At 36.5% G+C, this 21,161-nt stretch overlaps 1 protein-coding gene across 6 annotated transcripts in view; it reads right to left on the reverse strand.

Moving 5' to 3' along the window:
* Positions 1–5,975: 5,975 nt before the first annotated feature.
* LOC150089016 (rab GTPase-binding effector protein 1-like) overlaps positions 5,976–21,161 on the reverse strand; it is a 367,033-nt gene continuing 351,847 nt past the window's right edge. For all 6 annotated transcript variants that reach the window (XM_090369775.1, XM_090369776.1, XM_090369773.1 and 3 more), the window contains one exon: positions 5,976–6,715. In XM_090369775.1, coding sequence (XP_090225901.1) covers positions 6,548–6,715 — 168 coding nt within the window. In that variant the 3' untranslated portion in view covers positions 5,976–6,547. The remainder of the gene's footprint in view (positions 6,716–21,161) is intronic.

Here is a 21,161-nt window from a genome sequence, read left to right on the forward strand (position 1 = left end):
TGATCGCTCACTGAGGGTGATGGTAGATGGCTCTCTGTCTTCTAACTTCTCCACTAATGCCAGTGTTCCCCAAGGTTCTTTCCCCCACTCGTTTCCTCTTGTATATTAATGACCTTCTTCCATTGACTGGAAATCCTATCCATAGTTTTGCCGATGATAGCACATTGCATTCCACTTTCCATTTTAACAAACCTTGTCCTGCTCAATCAGCTTCAACTTCTCAAAAATCTGCTACTAATTCTTTAAATGCTGATCTCCAGGTAATTCTCCAGTGGGGCAAAGACAACTTAGTTGATTTCAATCCTTCTAAAACTGAGTCTTGTCTTATATCTTGCAAAAAGGATTCTTCTGCTCCTATGCTTATCTTTGGTGACACTCCGATTTCTAGGCAAAATGATATATCTCTTTTGGGGATTCTAATCTCTGACTTCTAATCTCTCTTGGCACAAGCACGTTACAAATATTGCTTCCTCTGCATCTAAAAAACTTGGTTTTCTCTTTCGCTCTCGGCATTACTTTTCTTCCAAACAGCTGTTCACTCTGTACAAATTGCAAATCCGCCCTACCATGGAATATTGTTCACACATCTGGGGTGGTGCTCCCAAAACCTCTCTCAGGCTTCTTGATTCCGATCAGAAGAGGGCAGTTAGGTTAATTAATGATTCATCTCTAACAGAATCTCTCCACTCACTATCTCTCAGATGTACTGTTTCTGCTGCATGCCTCTTCTACAGATATTTCCATGGGCACTGTTCTTCTCAATTGGCTTCTATAATTCCCACTCTATCTTTCAAAACAGTCTGAACACGTGCCGGCACCAGCCAACATCCATTTACTGTCCAACTTCAAACTCACAGAACCAACTTTTCATCTTCCTCATTTATTCATTCAACTGCCGTTTTCTGGAACAATTTTCCTTCGTACGTATTTCCGGAAAATTACAGTCTACAGAAGTTCAAGTCTAATGTCAACAAATGTCTTCTTTCGTCTTCTCAACCTCCAACCCAAGCACGGTACTAAGTACTATAGGTTCCAATACCTCTCGTGTTTGGGGTTTACATAAAAATAAAAAAATAAAATAAAAAAAAAAAGGCGGTGAAATGGGCTGAGGGGAGCAAATGTCAGCCAAGCTGTATCGGTGAATCAAAGAAGTTAGCAAATTAGTTCTCGGCTTATTTATAACAAGTTGAAGTAATCCCAAGTGTGGGAAGGGGAGGTTGGCAATTAAACAAATGAAGCATAAACAACCAAGTACAAGGAAGAAATATCAAACTGACAAAGCAGAGAAAAAAAAGGCTCCAAACTTTGTTGGAGACGAAAAAAGCAGAGATAGCAGAAAAACAGCATCCCAAATATTGTTTTTGGTTAACCTAACCACACACGAGAAATAAAAAATAAAGGGTTTAAGAACAGTAAAAAGTAATTGGAAGAAGGGAAATACTGCTTGGGCAGTCTGGGTTTGCGAAATCTGTACCTGTAGTTGGTCCCAGGACTATGTCCTGGGACCAACTACAGGTACAGATTTCCTCCCTACTACACGGGTAACTTTGACCTATTTACACCTTCTCCCCTTCTCAACACTTCGGGTTACTTCAACTTGTTATAAATAAGCTAAGAACTAATTTGCTAACTTCTTCGATTCGCCGATACAGCTTGGCTGATGTTTGCTTCCCTCAACCCATTTCATCGGCTTCTGCTTGGCACTGCCTTAAGTTGTCTGCCTTTGTCAATATCATCTCGTCTGCATTTTACATTACTTTTGTTTTTTAAATTCCCCTTGGGTTGCTTTTTATTTTATTTAGTCTTATCTTAATTTTTACTTTTATTTTAATTTAGATTTGATATGGATTTCATTCCTTTCCTTGTTGGTCTCTGTCGGGTCAGCTATGAAATATACGTCAGCCTACTTGTTTTTACCTCTTGCTATGTATATTTCATATCAGAAACAGAGGCCTTGCTTCTTGCTATATATCCACTGGTTTTGGCTGCTGACCCTTGATGACGAAGTTAAAATCATTGGATCTCTAGCATTAAGTACTATATGTATTTTTATTTAATTATATTTTAATTTACCTTTTGTTTTACAGGTACCTATTTATTTTATCCATTGTTAATACATCTGATGTGGTCAGCATTCCTCCATTTATACTCTAATCTACTTATCTATATTCCATATGGTTGTTGGGTATTTCTGTTATTATAGGCAGTGCCTCTTGTCCATAATCCATTGGTTTTGGATTTTTTAATTATCATTCTTTTTAAGCCATTTCTATTAATTTCAACTACTTGTTATGAATACATTATATATACATTACATATATATATATATAAAATATAAATAAAGCAGATTCCAGCAGCATGGCAAATCAGGAGAGCGAATAGTAAAATAACCCATACATAATAAAATAAAATAAAGGGGGGGATGAATATAAGGATATCTGGGTTTAATTTACTATTCGCTCTATTGGTTTGCCATGCTGTTGGCATCTGCTTTATTTATTTATTTATATTTTATTATAAACAGCACATAGTGGATAATGCATTGCAGCCACTAATGCCTGCTATACTAATTTTCTTTCTTTTTTCTTCTTCTTCTTGTATTTCTCCATTGTATCAGCAGTTATCTTCGACCGAACTTTTTTTTTTTTTTTTTTATAATTCAATTTTGTTCCTCCACTCTTTTCTGTCCTCCCAGTCTCCATTTTTCAATTTCCTCTTTTTCACAGCTGCCCCACTCCCTCCATCCATGTGCTTCTCAGCCTTCTCCTTTTCCTTCTAGTGGGTGTCCATTCCATTGCTTTTTTAGGTAATCTCTCTTTCGGCATTCTCATAACATGCCCATACCATTCTAATCTTTTGTGTTCTATTTTGTCGATGACGTTTATTTGAGCGTCCATTGCTTTTTTTTTTTTTTTTAATATTCTTTTATCTTACTATATATTTTGTTGAAGTTTTTAATTCATATATACACTGGTGTTCAAAGAAAGTGCATCACCCCTTAACATTGTAATTGTTGTCAGAATAATGTAAGTATATGGCAATATTTCTTACAGATTGCATCAGATAAGATTGACATGCGTAGGTGATGATGTAATATTGCATCAGCTGTTACTTTCAGCTATATAAGCACGCTCAGCAAGGGTTGCAGTCACTCCTTGCTTGTGTCAGGATGATGAGTTACGTGCAGTTGACACCACGAAGAAACAGTGCTATTGTTGTTTTACACGAGGAAGGATGTTCTTCCCGTCTTATTGCTTATAGAGTATCTTGTAATCAGTCAACAGTGAGCAGATTTCTTTCCAAACTCAAGAATATGGAATTCCTATCATGATTCTGCTGAAAGGAAAAAAGGAACCAGACACAAACGAGTCTAAGCCAAAACAGGACCGCGTTTTGAAGCGCTTATACCTTAAAACCGTAAAGCTTCTTCGTCTGAGCCTGTCATCCCAGGCTAGAAGTCCCTCCTCACACAAAAAATGAAAAAGGCCCAATTGATTTGGTGTAAGGAGCATGTCAAATGGACCCCCGAGCAGTGGAAGTCAGTTATTTTCTCGGATGAGAAGAAATTCAACCTGCATGGCTCTGATGGGAGACAAACTATTCGCCGTCCAGACTGTGTGGTGTCTACAGTGAAATTCTCTACTAGCCAAATGATATGGGGGTGCATTTTGTATCGCAGAGTAGGTCACCTGCAGTTTATAAACAGTTCCGTAAATGGCAATGGATACCTGACTATATTGGAAGGCAAATTGCTGCCAAACTATTAGAGACCATTTCAACCTGTCAAGTAACTGCATCTTTCAGGATGACTCTGTTCCTTGTCATCGGGCAAAAAGTGTAAGTAGGCACTTCTGTAGTTACTTTAGCTTCATTTCTGCATTAGAAGTTCAACAGTAATTTGTTACAGGTGAAAAAATGGTTGGAAAAATTCAGGTCAGGGAACAGCCCTGACCTGAATCCTATAGAGAACTGTTGGCATCGTGTGGAATCTGCAGTTGCCAGAAAGAAATCAAAGACCCTTCGTGAACTTTATAATTCGTGTTTGGAACCACGAACTATCAGTTGATTATCTTCAGAAATTGATCTTGTCAATGCCTAAACGGTGTGCTACTGTCATCAGGACCAGAGGTGGTTCAACTAAATATTAGTTTGCACCTGGTGAACTTTTCATTTTGTTTACCATTTAAAAATGATAAACTGAAGCAAATTGAGGGCTTCTGATAACATTTCAACCATAATTGCCGTGTTTACCAAAACTGTTGTATAAAGTGCAAATGCTCATTGTGGAATGTTTTGAGAGCACCTGTCAAATATTATTTAGCTTTGCCTTACCTATCAATAAATATCTTTTGTTTATATTTCTATTTGTGATGCTAGTCATTAATGTGACATACCATCGTGAAAAAGGGTTACAAATGTGAAATTCCTAGGTGATGCATCTTCTTTGAACACCAGTGTGTGTGTGTGTGTGTATTTTTATTATTATTATTTTTTTTTTTTAAAGAAATACCAGTTTCTAATAACAACATACACAAACTTGACCTGCAAAATCAATAATTTTTAATTCCAAAAAAATTCACAGATAGATGGTTAATTCAAGAAATATGCACTATATTACATTCAAACACAAAAGACAGAAATTCTTTGCTTTTCAAAATCTTTATCAAGAAAACTTTATAAAGATTTTGAAAAAATCAAAGAATTTAATATAAAGAGATAAAACAACTGACTTACACAATATTTAAATAAGATTTTTACTCATTTATGATGACTGAACTTAATGCAATTAAAGTGTTTGCTGAACTTAATGATTAGAACAAAGTTATCAGGTGAATTACTGATTTTAGATTTAATTAAGTATATTTATATAACCACTTGTTTGGAAGTTTATCAGGTCCTGTTGATGTGCAGTTAATTTTTTTATGTACTGCATGTAAACAATAAAAAAATGTAATCTGAATAATTAGGATAGCAGAGATATCTAATTTTAAAAAATTTAGATATCATATATAAGAAAATTCTAGGGAAAAACAAAAGTAAAAATACAAGTATATTTAGTAGTACACTTTGATAAAAAAGAAGCACTAAAATAGAGAAACACCAAATTTATGATGCTCTAAATGGAAAGTAAAGCTCACTATACATTAAATTCACATGTCCCTGTAATTAGGGTCAGATAATGTGCATTTTGTATGTTTATCTTTGTGCCAAAAGCTGGCACTTACTTTATACATTATTTTTACAATTTGTACATTGTTTAAAAAAGTCTAGTTGTTCATTTTAACGTTCTAAAACATTTATATATTCTACATTAATCATAATTTTGGAAATTTAATCTCTAAACCTTTTAACACACATACACTTAACATTTTACATAAAAAAGTTTTCATAAACAGCTTATTTTTAAAATAATGCTATAACTGGCAGTTTATGATCCTTTGCACAAAAGAGTTCAGAGTATTTGTGACAGTAAGGAAAAACGTAATTGGATAAGATGTTTACCAAAATACCAAAATTTTCATATTGCACTCTATAAGAAAATCTTTTGTTTATAAAACACTTAATAGAATCAGTTCCAGAGTAATTATCTAATGGGAACAAAATATTTTTTGTACTAATGAAACAATTGATGTCACTGATTAATGTCAATATATCATTTTTTCTCATATTACTTAAGGAGGCTCCCTGAAATAAGTACTTCATATAAGCTGAAATAGTTTTAATGATTTTATGTAGCCTAATCAAAATTCCAACTTTTGAAAATTAATTGTCTAGTAACAAACTTAAAAAAAGTTTTTGAACAATAAATATATATATATATATATAAAACATATATATTTAAAATTAACAAAATGAAGCCATATTTGAAATATAGGTTTTACCAGTAAGTAAGTTATTAATCAGGGTCAATATGTTTCACTGGTAAATGCAAACAAGGTTTATGTTGAATTCTTATTCTGACATAAAATGGCAAGTAAAATCTGATATCTGTATTTAAAAATTAAAGAATCAAGACAAAAAAAAAATATTAATTATTAATCCAGTAATTAAAGAAGAGCAGAGAACAAGCACTTAACACTTCACACAATAAAAATGCTGTTCTTTTTAAAGGCATAGTAATGATACCTGTGCTCCAGCTCATCACTAGCTAATCCTGGTTCACTTAGTTATCAAGCAGATCTTTTAAGTTGCACTGGGCTTCTTGAACTTGAGCTGATATACACATCTCCCATCTGCAAAGTCTATATTTTCACAAAAGTAAGGTTGTTAATAGTAATTTATATGAAAGCTGAGAGACAGGCCAACACGACTAGTCACTTCCAGTTTATACACATGCAAAAGAATGATTGCAGAAGACCGGTCACTATACATATGAAAGTTGCATGCAAACAGCCGCCGACAACATCATTTTTATTATCACTGCACAAGTGCACAGCACTTGTTTATTCAGGTTTGCAATTACGAGAATTGTTTTGCATGCCTGGACTACAACTGCTGCCCTGCCTTCCAGTCTACTGATCTTTCAGTATTATTAAAACAGGTGTCCTTAGCTAGGAGTTTGTGGTGGTTCACTGCTGAAATATGGGGCAGTATCATGGACCAACAGAGTGTGGCACACATTACAAACCTTGAAGGGTCTGTGCTTTGGTCCACTGTGCACAGTTTTACAGGAACATTCACTGCAGAAAATCTTTCCACAATGGCTACAGTGAAGCTAAAACAAAAAAAATAAAATGTAATTATAATCTAGCTCTGTTAGGACAACTTTTATTAAACTTATAACACATTACTAAGCCTACTTATTTTTAAAGGATAATTTTTGTAAATGTACTAACTTTTGATAATTTCAGGTATTAATGAAGTTTCAAAATATAAACTTCCAATGGTATGATGCACAAGATAATATTCAAGGATGATAAAATAAATAGAGCACTTGAAACTACATAAGTTCAAAATCTATTATTATATGCAGACTCATTTTTTTTGCTAACATTCCTCTCCCACTTCTTCAGAATTTGCTGAAGTAGTAATAGTATTTGCCATATAGTGAAAGGAAGTCACAGGCTTTTGCTGCACTGGCAAAAAAAAATAAAATAAAAAAATATATATATACATATTAAATGTTTTAAAAAATTACCTTTAATATACAATAAACCCCTGCTATTTGTGTGGTTTACGTTCCCGAGAAATGCTGCGAATACTGAGTTATGGCACCCACAGTAATAAGAGGGTTCCATTCCCAAGTATGAAATATATAAGAAAAACTAGTCTAAAATTTTGTCTATGTATGTATTATATGTACCTTCATAATATGACTATGTACATAGACAGTACATAGTGAAATGCAAGCATATGGCATCGAAATGAAAATAAGAAACAATTTAATATTAAATGTAATATTTATTAGAAATTTCAAACAAATCTTTCAAAAACATATCTAGAAAATAAACTCATACACTGACCATTGAATAAAATTTACTGTGACTAAAATTTTACAAGTAATATAAAATCAAAAACAAATTATTTACAATAAACTAATGATTGCTAAAAACTGTAATAAAAGATCATTTACAATAAAATAAGCTAAAATATAAAATTAAAAGCGCTAAAAACCTGGAGCTTTCGAGAGCGTCAGCTCTCTTCTTCAACAGTAATATAACTTCCTGCAACATCTCCTTAAATAGCAGGTTCACGGTACCTCCACACGTGGTATATCTCCACGTGGTTCAATCGGCACATGGTCAGAACCGGAAGCGGAAATGTCTCAGGTACGTGGCAAAGAAAATCGTTCATCCGAACTTAATATAATTGTTTCAAAAATGGGATGAATACGCATGCCTCTATCTCTATTCATGGTATTCTTACTGGATGAACCAATCCGTAAACCCTCGAGCCATTTACGCTCCCAGTATCCGTGTGCACGATCCAAAATAATAGCGTCCTCCGGGGAGATTTGATGCTGCTTCTCCCAAAAATGTTCGGCCACGGCAGACTTATTACAATCTGCGGTTCTTATGGCATTTAAATTCAATTTCAAAAACATATTAAGAATATGGGTTGCTGGGCAAAAAGTAACTCTTAACCGAAGTTTGTTTCTTCATTTTTTTATTGAGCTCCTTTTGAATTTCCTTGTAAGCCAAGAGTAATTGTTCTAGGTCTTGTTTAAACTTGATGCTTCTTTCCAAATTAGGATCCACTTCCACCATCTTTTCTGAAAGTTGTATGGAGAGGCTAAAGATTCCTTTAATGATTTGCTATTTAATTCTGGTCTAACAACGTCGAGATGTTCCTCCTCAGGATCATTTTGGTTCTCATTTGACCTTGTTACTAATTCATCCAACTCTTCTATTGTAAGTTCACCTGCATGAGTCTCAATAAGTTCCTGAATGTCTGTTGCATCAATGTTTTCAAAGCCCCCGCCTTCTATTCCCTGTACAATATCGGCAACCACTTCTGGCCACAATTTTTGCCAACACACGTTAATTATAGTGCTCTTATCTCATCAACTGATGCCTTAATGTTGATCAGGCAATCTGCGATGTTATAATTTTTCCAACTTTGACTTACAGTTAAGTCTGACTCCCTTTCCATTTTTTCAACCAAGCCAGTAAAAGTTCTCCTAACATAGGACTTAAACGCAGCAATCACTCCTTGGTCTAGCGGTTGTAAAACACAAAAACACAATTTCAATGTTTAGGTGGTCAAATTCTAGACTGCTTGGATGTCCTGGCATGTTATGAATAAGAAGCAGAACTTTGAAAGGCAAAGATTTTGAAGCTAAGTAACTTTCCACCTCTTACACAAAGCTATCATTAAACCACTCTCTAAAAAGTGTAGTTGTTACCCAGGCTTTTTTATTGGATTTCCAATAAACTGGAAGTTGATCTTTATTCTTTTCCTTCAAAGCACGTGGATTCTGCAATTTATACACAAGCATCAGTTTTATCATGTGTCCACTACATTTGCACAAAACAAAAGAGTAAGCCTATCTTTGGAAGCTTTGAATCCAGGAGCAGATTTTTCATTTTGTGTTAAGTATGTTCTGGCTGGCATTCTCTTCCAAAACAACCCAGTTTCATCTGCATTGAACACCTGTTCGGAAACATATCCTTGTCCGTAATTAATTTTTTTTAATTCAGTTGGGAAACTTTCTGCAGCCACGAAATCCCCTGATGCCGACTCGCCTACAAGTTTCATGTTATGAAGGTCATATTTATTTTTAAATCTTTCAAACCAGCCTTTGCTAGCTAAAAAAACTTATCCCGCCAGTGCTATAACCAGTTTCACTAAAGTTTTGATAAAGGTGTTTTGCCCTTTCATGAATGATGAGTGAACTTAATGGAATTTTATTTTGAGTTCGGTCTTCTATCCACAGATTTAAAGCTTTTTCCATTTTTTCTAATTTAACATCACGACTGACAGAGCAAATTTTTGAAGCAATTAGCACATTTTCACAGACTCTATGGCAGATTTTTTCTTCCGATTTCTTGACTGATCGTACCATTGACTCGTTGATTTTATAATGTTTTGCCACTGACGAGACACTTTCACCATTAGAAATTTTGTCTAATAACTCAATTTTACTCGCTAATGTCATCACCTTCTTTGATCTTTTCACAATTCCCTTGTTATTCGTAGCCATATTTTTGCAGGGGTTAGAAAAGAACTCGTTCACAATAAAGTTACTTTCTTTTAACCGTTAACACTCTCAAAAAAGTCTGTTTACACTAACACACTGCAAAACGGTAGATTTTTCACTTTTGTAAGCATATCAATTAAAAGCAAACAATGCAACCTTCCATGACAAGCGCATAACACATACTGAACAAGGATTGGCGGATAACATCTGCGCTCATGATTTTGTCATCCCTCCCCCCTACCCACTGAGCGCTGTTTTGATTGGGCAAGACGATTTTAGCCATGCCCATGTTTTTTATGGTGTAAAATGTTCACAGCGCTTTAAAATTCACATTTTTTAGGTTTCATTTTATATTAAATCAGCGACCGTGAATACATGAAACCACAAATACAGATACCACGAATAGCAGGGGTTTACTGTATTAAATATATTACATTCAATATATTAATACATATATATATATATATATATATATATAGACACACTGAGTGATCGCTGAATTATGATCACCCTTATGAAAAGTGAATGTGACCTGTTGACCATGTGAGATATGAGAGTGCAGAGTTAGTCGACCTACATAGCATAGATTGGTTCAGTAGGTAGTAAAATTCTAAGTGTGATGGGTAAAGGGAAGAATTTATCGGACTTTGATAAAGGACAGATTGTGGGAGCTCGACGAGCTGGTGCCTCGATTTCCCAAATGGCTGAACTGGTGGGGTATTCGAGAGCCGCCGTAGTTAAAGTGTACCAGGACCGGCGTCAAAATGGTCAAACAATGACTCGACGGTAAAACTGCAAAGGTCAGCAAAAGATTGAATTTGAGATGAGCGACAGGTTCGATGACTCATACAGGAGAATTTATGTTCAAGAGTTGACTACCCAATACAAAATGGGCCAACCCGGAGCAATATCTGCCATGACCATGCGTTGCATGCTAGCACATATGGGCTAAACCAGCAGACGACCCCCTATGGCATCCTCTCCTAACTAAGGTTCATTGGTGTAAAAGACTCGCCTGGTGCAAAGAGCATGCAAGTTTTACATTAGAAGACTGGAAGATGTGCTGGTCCGATGAGTCATGTTATTTACTCCACACCGTGGATGGTCGTGTACAGATTTGGTATCAACAACATGAGGCTCTTCATCCATCATGCATGGTATCAAAAGTGCAGGCAGGTGGAGATGGTTGTATGGTGTGGGGCATGTTTCACTGGCAGGAACTTGGACCCGTGGTGCATGTGGAACAATGTATCACTGGTCTCTGCTATCATCAACTGCTTGCTGACTGTGTACACCCTGCCATGTTACACTTTTTCCTGAATAGCAATGGTATCTTCCAAGATGACAATGTGGCAAGCCATCAGGCACTTGTGCAGGAATGGTTTGAGGAACACAGTTCTGACTTCCAGCATATCGATTGCCCTCCGAACTCCTCTGATATCAATTGCATAGAGCATTTGTGTGACACTATGGAAAGGCATATCAGGTGTCTGGATACACCAATCACCACCATACCTGCATTGTTTGCATTACACATAGCTTGGTTGGCCATACCTCTTGAATGCTTCCGACATCTTGTTAAATCAATGCCTCGTTGAATACCTGCTGTACTGAGGGCAAAAGGAGGACCTACAAAGTATTAGGTAGGTGATCATAATTCAGTGATCACTCATTGTATGTATACACTACTTTCCTCACACAGGAACAATGTTGACTTTCGAATTTATTCAAACTTCAGCCTCAACTAACTGCGAGGGAAACTTGTTCAGCAATCAACGACTCGTTGGCTAAAAGAAAACTTTCTACAATCTAATCTAACCTCAACCCCTGTAATTTGAATTTATGGCTGCTAGTCCTGGAATTCTTTAGAACAGTGAAAATTCCACTTTCATTCATTTTACTAATCCCTCTTAGAGCATTATAAATCTCAATCAGGTCACTTCTGAGGTGCCTGGTTACCAGCTCTGTAGCCCACATAATTGGAGTCTTTCCTTGTACGGTCGTCCTTTTGCCGATCTTTGGATCCTTTCAAGAAGCACTGTCTTTTTTCAGATGAGGTCTCCATACTTGAACACAGTATTCCAAATGCAATATTTTGCCTTGTACAGTAAAGTGTAAAGTGTGTTAGTTGTCTGACGGCACTAGGGGTATCCCCCATGTTCGTGTTGTATTCTTTGTACGTGTGACACAGAACTCTGTGGAGGCCAGAGATTTAAAAAGTGTGTGGGGAGTGGTTTGTTGTGTAGTATTATGTTCTGTTGTTTCTCTGACCATTTAGTTGTTGGGCCCCTATTGGGACCCAATAGGGGCCCAACAACTAAATATATATATATATATATATATATATATATATATATATGGGTGGTGAACACTAGAATTTGGAAAGGCCAAAAGAGATTTATGAGAAAGCGGTTGAATTTAGCCGTTGATTAGAATTTGGCTGCATTGTTAGGGGCGTACTCGGTCGGTTTAGTTAGAGTGGGGAGGGAGACGGCAGACTGGGGGGGGGGAAACGGGTAGGATGGGGATGATAGAGTAGGCATCCCCAAAGAGGTCAGTGGGGACGAGCCTCACCAGGCGAAGTATGGGAGAGGCAGGGAGGGGAGGAGACAGAGCTCTGTCTCCCTCCCCCCCTGCCCGGGGATGGGGTTTTAAAGAGAACCAGGTTAGAGTACCCAGTTCAGCAGCAAGCCACAGTATGTCTTAGATTTTGCCTTAGATTTTGTACAGTGGGATCATGACCTCCCTATCTCTACAGGATAACATTTTATAAACGTAAACAGGCATCCAGGAAAGCCATGGGCTTTCCTGGCTGCCTGTTTACACTGTTCAGAAAACTTCATATCTGCCTGCTTTGTAACTCCCAGATCCCTTTCCTCCTCCACTGTTTTTAATTCAACCCCACTAAGTGTATAATTTATTTGGAAATTGCTATTCTCCAAGTGCTATTTGCCTTGCATTTAGCTGCATTGAAATATTACTGCCACTTCTCTGACCATCTTTGAAGTCTGTTCGTTCAAGTCATCCTAAAGTAGTGCTACTGGGCACTGATCATTAACGACTCTTCTAATCTTTGCATCATCAGCAAATTTTGAGATCATACCTTCTATCCCTTTGTCAATGTCATTTATGAAAATGAGAAACAACAGTAGTCCAAGAAAAAATCTCCAGGAGACCCCATTTCTAATGTTACACCAATCTGAAGAACATCTCTCTGATTCTGCCCTGTAGCCACCACCTAGAAATCCACCTTAGAAGCTTATCAATAATCCCAACCTGTTCAAGTTTATACAGTATCCTCTCATGAGGGACTGAGTCAAATGTTTTGCTAAAATCCAAATTAACTATGTCAAAATTGTTCCCTACATCCAACTCATGAGTAACTGTGTCAAAATAGCCTATTAAGATAGTTAAACATTGCCTCTAAGATTTTTCCTATCACTGAATTCAGACTAACCGGTCTGTAGTTACCAACTTCACTCTTCACTCTCCTGCTTTTATGTAGTGCCGATACGTTGACACTTCTCCAATTCAAAGATGCCCTCATAATTAATCTCCATGGTTCAATACACTCCCTGGCAGTCTCCCTCAAAACTACTGAGTGTATGCCACCAACTCCAGGAGCCTTACTTGCCTCCTAGTAATTAGTGATTTCATAATTGCCGATGGATGTATAAACATTTATCTGCAATTATGAAATCACTAATTTCATATGGCTCAGCCTCTTCTCAGCATGAAGGATCTGTCATCAGTGAAGACCAATGCAAAGTACCCATTCAATTCATTTGCAAAATTAGCAGGGTTATCTAAGACTGTAAGACTAAGACTAATATTTACTCACACCCAGTGCACAAGGATCCAATCTGATTACCTTTCTTCTTCGTTGTATTCACATACATGAAAAATTCCTTTTCCTCATTCTTTTCTCTCTTAGCCAGTGCAGCCTTGGCCTCCATGACCTTATTTGTGGTACAATTACAGATCAATTTGTACCTGTTGTGGGCTTCAGTACATTTCATCACTTTGTAACTATCCCATGTTATCTTTTTCTGCAATATTTGATCAGCCAGCTCCACAGTCATCCATTTTAGCATCCTTCTCCTGCAATATGGTATGTATAAGTTCATAGCTTCTGTGATTTTTGTTTTAAAAGTATTCCATAATTCAACTGTATTTGCCCTCTCTTGGCAATCCATCCAATTTATAAATGCCATATAATGCCTTAAACTGTCAAAGTCCCCTCTTCTGAAGTTAAAACCAGTGCCATTACTCTTAACTACTGCAACATCTTTCTTCATCTTCCAACTGATGATTGCAGGATCACTTCCTGACAATAGTTCCTATACTTTAAACCTTGTGATATCATCTGATTCATTAGTAATGATGAGGTCTAGACTATTTTTACCCCTAGTACTCTTGCTAACATGCTGGTACAAATAATAATAATCTATTTTATTTTAAAAAAATTTTTCCCATGGTGAGTTTCCCTCCCACTTATTCCAATCAATGTGGGGCAGAGTAAAGTCACACATAACATGACATTCATGCTTGCCTGCTCATTCCATCTGCATGTAGAGACTCTCATCATACTCTTCACAATCATCCAGTTGAGTTGCAGATTACTCCCACTCTCATTATACCTTTGCTGCTTCCAACTAACTCCCACCATGCTGGCAGACAACTTCAGACTCAGCAAAAGTTATTTTCTGCTTTGGATAAGAAGCATGATCCCCCTCCACCCCTTTCTGTCTTTCCAAAATACATTATACATACTGTAGTGGAACTCATTCCCAATTTCCAGGCCCTCCATGTTTCTATTAGCTCTATTATATATCAGCATTAGTTTTCCTGACCAAGTGTTCAAATTCAGCCATTTTACTGACAACACTCCTGACATTACTGTAGACACTGTTAAGCCTAAGTATTCTTCCATAGTATAAGTATAATAAGTACTCTTCCACTTTCCCTTGAAGTTATTTAGGTTTGTATCCCAAGCTTTATCTCCATCATTTGAAATGTTACTACTCTCAGAACATCTTATCAACATAGGCTGTTGTGGCAACAAACAAGAATTCTTGTGGTGAGTGCCCTCCATTTTCCAGGTCCTCCATGTTTCTATTAGCTCTATTATATATCAGCATTAGTTTTCCTGACCAAGTGTTCAAATTCAGCCATTTTACTGACAACACTTCTGACATTACTGTAGACACTGTTAAGCCTAAGTATTCTTCCATAGTATAAGTATAATAAGTACTTTTCCACTTTCCCTTGAAGTTGGGATACAAACCTTGAAGGTTTGTATCCCAAGCTTTATCTTCTCCATCATTTGAAATGTTACTACTCTCAGAACATCTTATCAACATAGGCTGTTGTGGCAACAAACAAGAATTCTTGTGGTGAGTGCAAGCATTACTTTGATCCATATCATCAGATAAATTCAGATCTAAATTACCCTTTCCCCCCTTAACTAGCAGTTTTCCTGAACCCTTAAGGTATCCTAAAAAGTACCACCTTTGTTCAAATGAATACCATCCGTACAAAATCGATTCCTTCTACCTAAAAATGTGGGGCCACACTGATAAAAATTTCCCCCCTAGAGCCTCGCAGATTTCTTCAACCCTTGAGTTAATCCACAAGGCTTTCAGCACACTCCTCAGATCTAGCAACATAACTTTTATCTATTTCTAAAACTGAAGTTTTCATCAAATATGATATCACTGGCATGATCCAACAACAACAATCACAAATTACACCTGAAGAATGCAAAACCCAGAACTTCCAACAATGGTAGAACTGCAGGGCTTGCTCTGTCAAGTCACAAGGGAACTTCTTTAAGAATGATGGCATGAATAGCTGTTAAAAGCAGTAAGTAAAAATAAAAACATTTTCAGGACAAATATTTGACCTCATATCTAAAAGTAATGTTTCTATAAATAAGCTGTCAACTTATAATTTTTACTTATAGATATAAACTATATATTTTACTTGAGGACTACTTAGTGTTAAAAATCACTTGAAAGAATTACTCTTAATTTATTAATGTATAAAACATCATTAGTGATGAATGTAGTACAGTTACTTTTTGGTTAAAGCAAAATGGACTTTAAAGGGCACCTGTATATCAAACAATGCAACATCACAAAATTCACCAATAAAGATATATTTTTTATACAAGCATTACCAGTGGGGATGTATAGATTGACAACTTCAATTTTCTGAATGGGTATATAAACCCTAAGACCATTGTGTATTTGGCTCAGAAAAATTCTCATGTCACTATTGATGATCGTCACCACTATTCTAAATATAACAGTGTGCCATTTGTTTTAGGAGTGGAACCATAACTGCATGAAACACTAGTGGCAGTATTAATTCAGTTTACTTTCAGAATGAAAAACCACCTCATTTCAGCAATGAAGTGCAATGGTGGATGCATGAAGTTTTCCCTGGAATGAACTCTTCTGAATTTTAGGTGTCCTCCATGGCAACTTAATCAGCACAATACATTGACTTTTTTTTTTTGAAAGAATTTCTAAAGTCCTCCTCAATCGAGGCTGTAGTTAGCTGATCTCAGGCGGGCAGCGTAGGGCTATTCCCATTAATTTTTCAAGGTTCTTCTGCCCACACAACATGCATATCATTCATAATAACTGCATTGTAATACACCAACCATATAACTGAAACTTTATTATAATCGAAATCCGTAATTCTTGGATGCTCCCGAACCATTTCAGGTTTCCATGTACGCATGGAGGATACGCCTATGATAACATGTGCTACAAGCCGTGATCATCCTGCAGGTATTTAAAGATGTACCATGACTAGTTAAGGCTTACTGTTGATAAAGGAGGCAGTTGCCTCTGAAAGCTAAGGTTGTTTTTATTGCTTTTATTCCGTATAGTGTAATTGCTATTCTTTATATTTCATTTTTATATTTTATTATTTTACTGCTTTTATTGTACAATTAGTGTATTTTATTTGATCCGGTTTTATATTATAACACAGTGCATTCTGGTTAATTGGGGCACCGGTTAATCGGGGCAGCTGCTTATTTGGGGCAAATTATGAAAAACAGAAACAAAACAAATATTTAGCCTGAATTTGTTCTGCTTATTTGGGCCAACTCGCGGCTTAATTGGGGCAATGAAGGTCTTGATTGAACAATAAACTGTATTTAGATGGCCGCACAAACATCTAAATATAGTATATTGAACAATAAACTAATTTAGATGGTTTGTAACAAAGAGATCATGCGGGCAGCAGCCGAATCAGTTATTGCGAAGTCGTGCTGTACAGTGGTTGTTTTACGTTTGTTCTGTGTCGTGGTAATCGGATTCTGAAGAAATTTTGCTTGCAGTTGTTTACGATCACACTAGGTACATATTTATACATCTTGTGGGTTAGAATAGATTAAAAACTGTACCAAACAGTGCACTGATTTTGGTTTCCCCCTCCCCCTTTTTTCAGTACATTTAAGACCCCTGTCAAGATGCCATGTAAAGATTTGTTGCTTTCAGAAAAAAATCGCTATTTTTCACAAGATAAAAAGTCAACCTCCTAACATCAGTCATCGTCAGCTAGTGGAGATAATAAAGGTGCCAAAATCTACAATTTCATGACTGCTACAGCAACAAGAAAAACTTAGAGAGGAGTGGACATTGCGCGTGGATTTAAAGAAAACATCTCATAAGCGAAAGAGGGAAGGCAAAGATCCAGACGTCGAAGATGCTTTGAATCAATGGTTTTCCACTGTATCTAAACGAGGAGTGCGTGTAAGCGGCCCTATGCTAAAAACCAAATCAGAGGAGTTAGCCAAAAAGCTAGGTCACGTAAATTTCAAAGCGACGGATGGCTGGTTGTCTCGATGGAAGTGTAGACATGACATTTTACAAAAAAGCATATGGCGAAAAGGACAGTGCTGAGCAATGGAAATCTGAAAAACTGCCAGAGTTGCTTAAAAAATTTAGTGGGGATGACATTTACAACGCCGATGAAACAGGTCTGTATTATCGTGCTACGCCGGATGGTTCCCTCAGCTATCAACACATTACACTGTCCGGTTCAAAGAAAGCAATGGATTGTGTAACAGTGTTGTGCTGCTCAAACAAGTCAGGAAATGATAAACACAAACTTTTGGTTATTGGTAAAAGTGCCAAACCTCATTGTCTCAAGGGGCTTACAATAGACAGTTTGTCAGTTTCGTATAATGCCAATAAGAAGGCATGAATGACCACATATATTTTTACGCAATGGCTAATGAACTGGGATGCGGAACTGCAATGGAAGTCCAGAAAAATTCTGTTGATATTGGACAACTGCACCGCACACTCTAATGTAGCCGGTTTGAAAAATATTGAACTGGAATTTTTATTCCCTAACATCACATCCCTGATACAGCCTATGGACGCGGGAATTATAAAAAATTTGAAGACCTATTATCGCGGAAAGCTGGTTAATCACATCCTTGAAGAAATTGAGGAAAATCTGCTGACATCATCTTCGAAATCAATAGAGGTTAGTGCAAAAGTTTCAATGTTAAAAGCTGTACAATTTATCGCCGATAGCTGGCAAGGAATAAGCAGCAAAACAATTCGGAATTGTTTTGCTAAATGTGGTTTCACAACTAATTATGATTCAGACGCGATAAGCTGTACAGAAAATGAAATGGCTTTGGAACTGCAACAGGTCCAAAATTGTGAAGAATTTTTAACGATTGACAATAACCTTCAATGCCACGATGAAAATGAAGATTATGAGGAAACGATTACTGAACAAATTGCGGCAAAACACTCAGAGACACCAAAAGACCAAGAAAATGATGACGATGATATACCTAAGCGAGTGACTAACCAGGATGCCAGGAAATGTATCGCTGAATTGAGATGTTATTTCATGCAGGAAGGCAATGAAGGCAGTCCTTTATCAGCATTAGATACCTGTGCCGACTTTGTTCAATTGCAGTCCATAAAGAGAACACGTCAGGGTACACCTCATAATTTTTTTTCAAAGAACCCTTAAGTAATGTGTAACCTTTGCTTGACACGGACATTATTCTGTATTGTATCTTCATTTTACATATGTACATTACACGTACATACGTACATTTTGTTTGTTTTTAGCTTTAGTTATTTTTAAATAAATGTTTGTACCAATATAACTTAAATACAGTGTGCTTTCTTTAAATACCACATTCCCTTTATTTTATTCATACCTTTTTGCCTCCGTTAGAATGTGCTTTTCAGCTCATTACAATTTCGCTTAATTGGACCAAAGTGATCTGTCCCGATGTGTCCCAATTAACCGGAATCGACTGTATTATTTCTATTTTAATAAAGTTTCAGTTATACGGTTGGTGTATTACAGTACATTGCAGTTATTATGAATCAGAACATTCCCAACCCCAGAGGCCTATTTGAAGTGCATGCATATCAGCTCATGAATACATACTTCTAATGGTTATTATGCAATATGAACATAAGCAATCAAATTATTATAAAAATAATAATTTTGTTTTTTTGGAATGGACTCTATTACAGGGGACCAATAACAGATATCATTCCCCTAGATTTTTTATTTTTAAAAATTTTTTATGGATGTAGTAGTAGTAGTAGTAGTGGCATGTGATGCAAGAAAGCAAATGTATGAGCTTATGCAGCATCAGCCAAAAAAAAAAAAAAAAAAATCACACCATTCCCTCCAAATGCCTGTCCAGTTCCTCCTTAAAATTATTCAACCTATCAACTTCCACAACGACAGATGGAAGTTTGTTCCAGCAATTAACCACCCGCTGGCTAAAGGCAAATTTCAGCACATCTATTCTACATCTGTCTTTTCTTAATTTGAATTTATGCCCCCTTAGGTTCGTAATCTGAACAAGTGGAAGGATCCCATTAGAATTCAGCGTGCTCAACCCATTCAAGGCCTTATATACCTCAATCAGATCACCGTGCAGGTGCCTAGTCTCCAGCCACTGCAATTTGCAGAACTTAAGCCTCTCTTGGTAAGAGGATCCCCTCACCAATCTTGTTGCCCTTCTCTGTACACGCTCAAGCAAATCTACATCCTTCTTAAAATGAGGCCTCCAGACCTGTACGCAGTACTCAAGGTGTGGCCTGACCATTGCCTTATATAGAGGGATAATCACCTCCTTTTCCCTGCTAGCAAAATTCCTATATATCATTGACAAAACCCCATGACCTGCCCTGGCAGCCTGTCTGCATTGCTCAGAAAACTTCATATCTGTCTGCACAATTACTCCCAGGTCTTTTTCATTTTCTACCACCTTAAGTGTAGTACCACACAGTTGGTACGTTTCTCTGGGGTTACTTCTACCCATATGTCGTATTTTGCATTTGTCAAGGTTAAACTTCAGTTGCCACTTCTTAGCCCATATGCCCAAATTATCTAGATCCTGTTGCAGTAGCACACTGCCATTATTGTCATTAACAACCCTGCCAACCTTTGTATCACTGCAAACTTCGACATTAAGCCTGATATACCTTCATCAATATCATTGATAAATATACAAAACAACAGTGGACCTAACACCGAACCCTGTGGGACTCCACTAATAACATTAGTCCAAGAAGAGCAGCACCCATTGATTACCACCCTCTGTCTTCTAGCACTTAACCATCCTTTTATCCATTGTAGCAACTTACCCTTAATACCATTCTGCTCAAATTTGTACAATAGTCTTCCATGCGCAACAGTGTCAAAAGCTTTCCTGAAATCCAAATATATAATATCAAAATTATTTTTCGCATCCAGTTCCTTTGTCATCTTAAGTCTTTTGCATCCACTTTCTACCTATGTCATTTGTGCAAAAATTATACCAGAGTCAGTTATATGTAACTTAATAATTCCGAAAATTTGGTATGCAAGTTGCTTCTCCACTATGCATTCAATGACCTGAAAATGCTTGTCAATTAGTTCTTTCACAGATTTTATTCTATGGTAAAGACAGCTGTCAAACAATCAGAAGTATAATCTCATTTTCTGTCACAATATATGATGTTATATTTTATGTTGCAAGTCGGAAAGAATTCTCTGCTAAAAATTGCTGCAGTGACTTTTAACTGGTAGCAGCTTTTTAAGGCTAATATGGACTACACCTGAAGAGTTTAAAACCCAGGACTTCCAACAATGGCAGAACTGCTAAGCTATTTCAATTCAGCAATTCTCTGTTCTGTGGAAAATTGGCCATACTCTACCCTAGCAAGAGCAATAACTTTCAGATACAGTGTCATACATCCCGAATGAAAATTATTGGTCAAAATTTGGAAACTAGAACTCCACAACACAGAAATGTAAACAAAATGAAGTTATTTAAGTTATTATATAAGTCGCTTTGTAACTACTTTGGCAAATTCTTTTCTTTTATTAATTATTATTATTATTATTTTTTTTTTATCATTATTTTATTCGTTTTTTTTTTTTTTTTTTTTTTTTTGGTTAGTGCAGCATAAAGGGGAACAGGTATCCTGTGTGTTATCAGACACTCGGGATAAAACACTGATGG

This window comes from Mastigoproctus giganteus, chromosome 3 (genome assembly GCF_048544385.1).
Source record: "Mastigoproctus giganteus isolate SK-2022 chromosome 3, ASM4854438v1, whole genome shotgun sequence".
Classification (NCBI taxonomy): Eukaryota; Metazoa; Arthropoda; class Arachnida; order Uropygi; family Thelyphonidae; genus Mastigoproctus; species Mastigoproctus giganteus.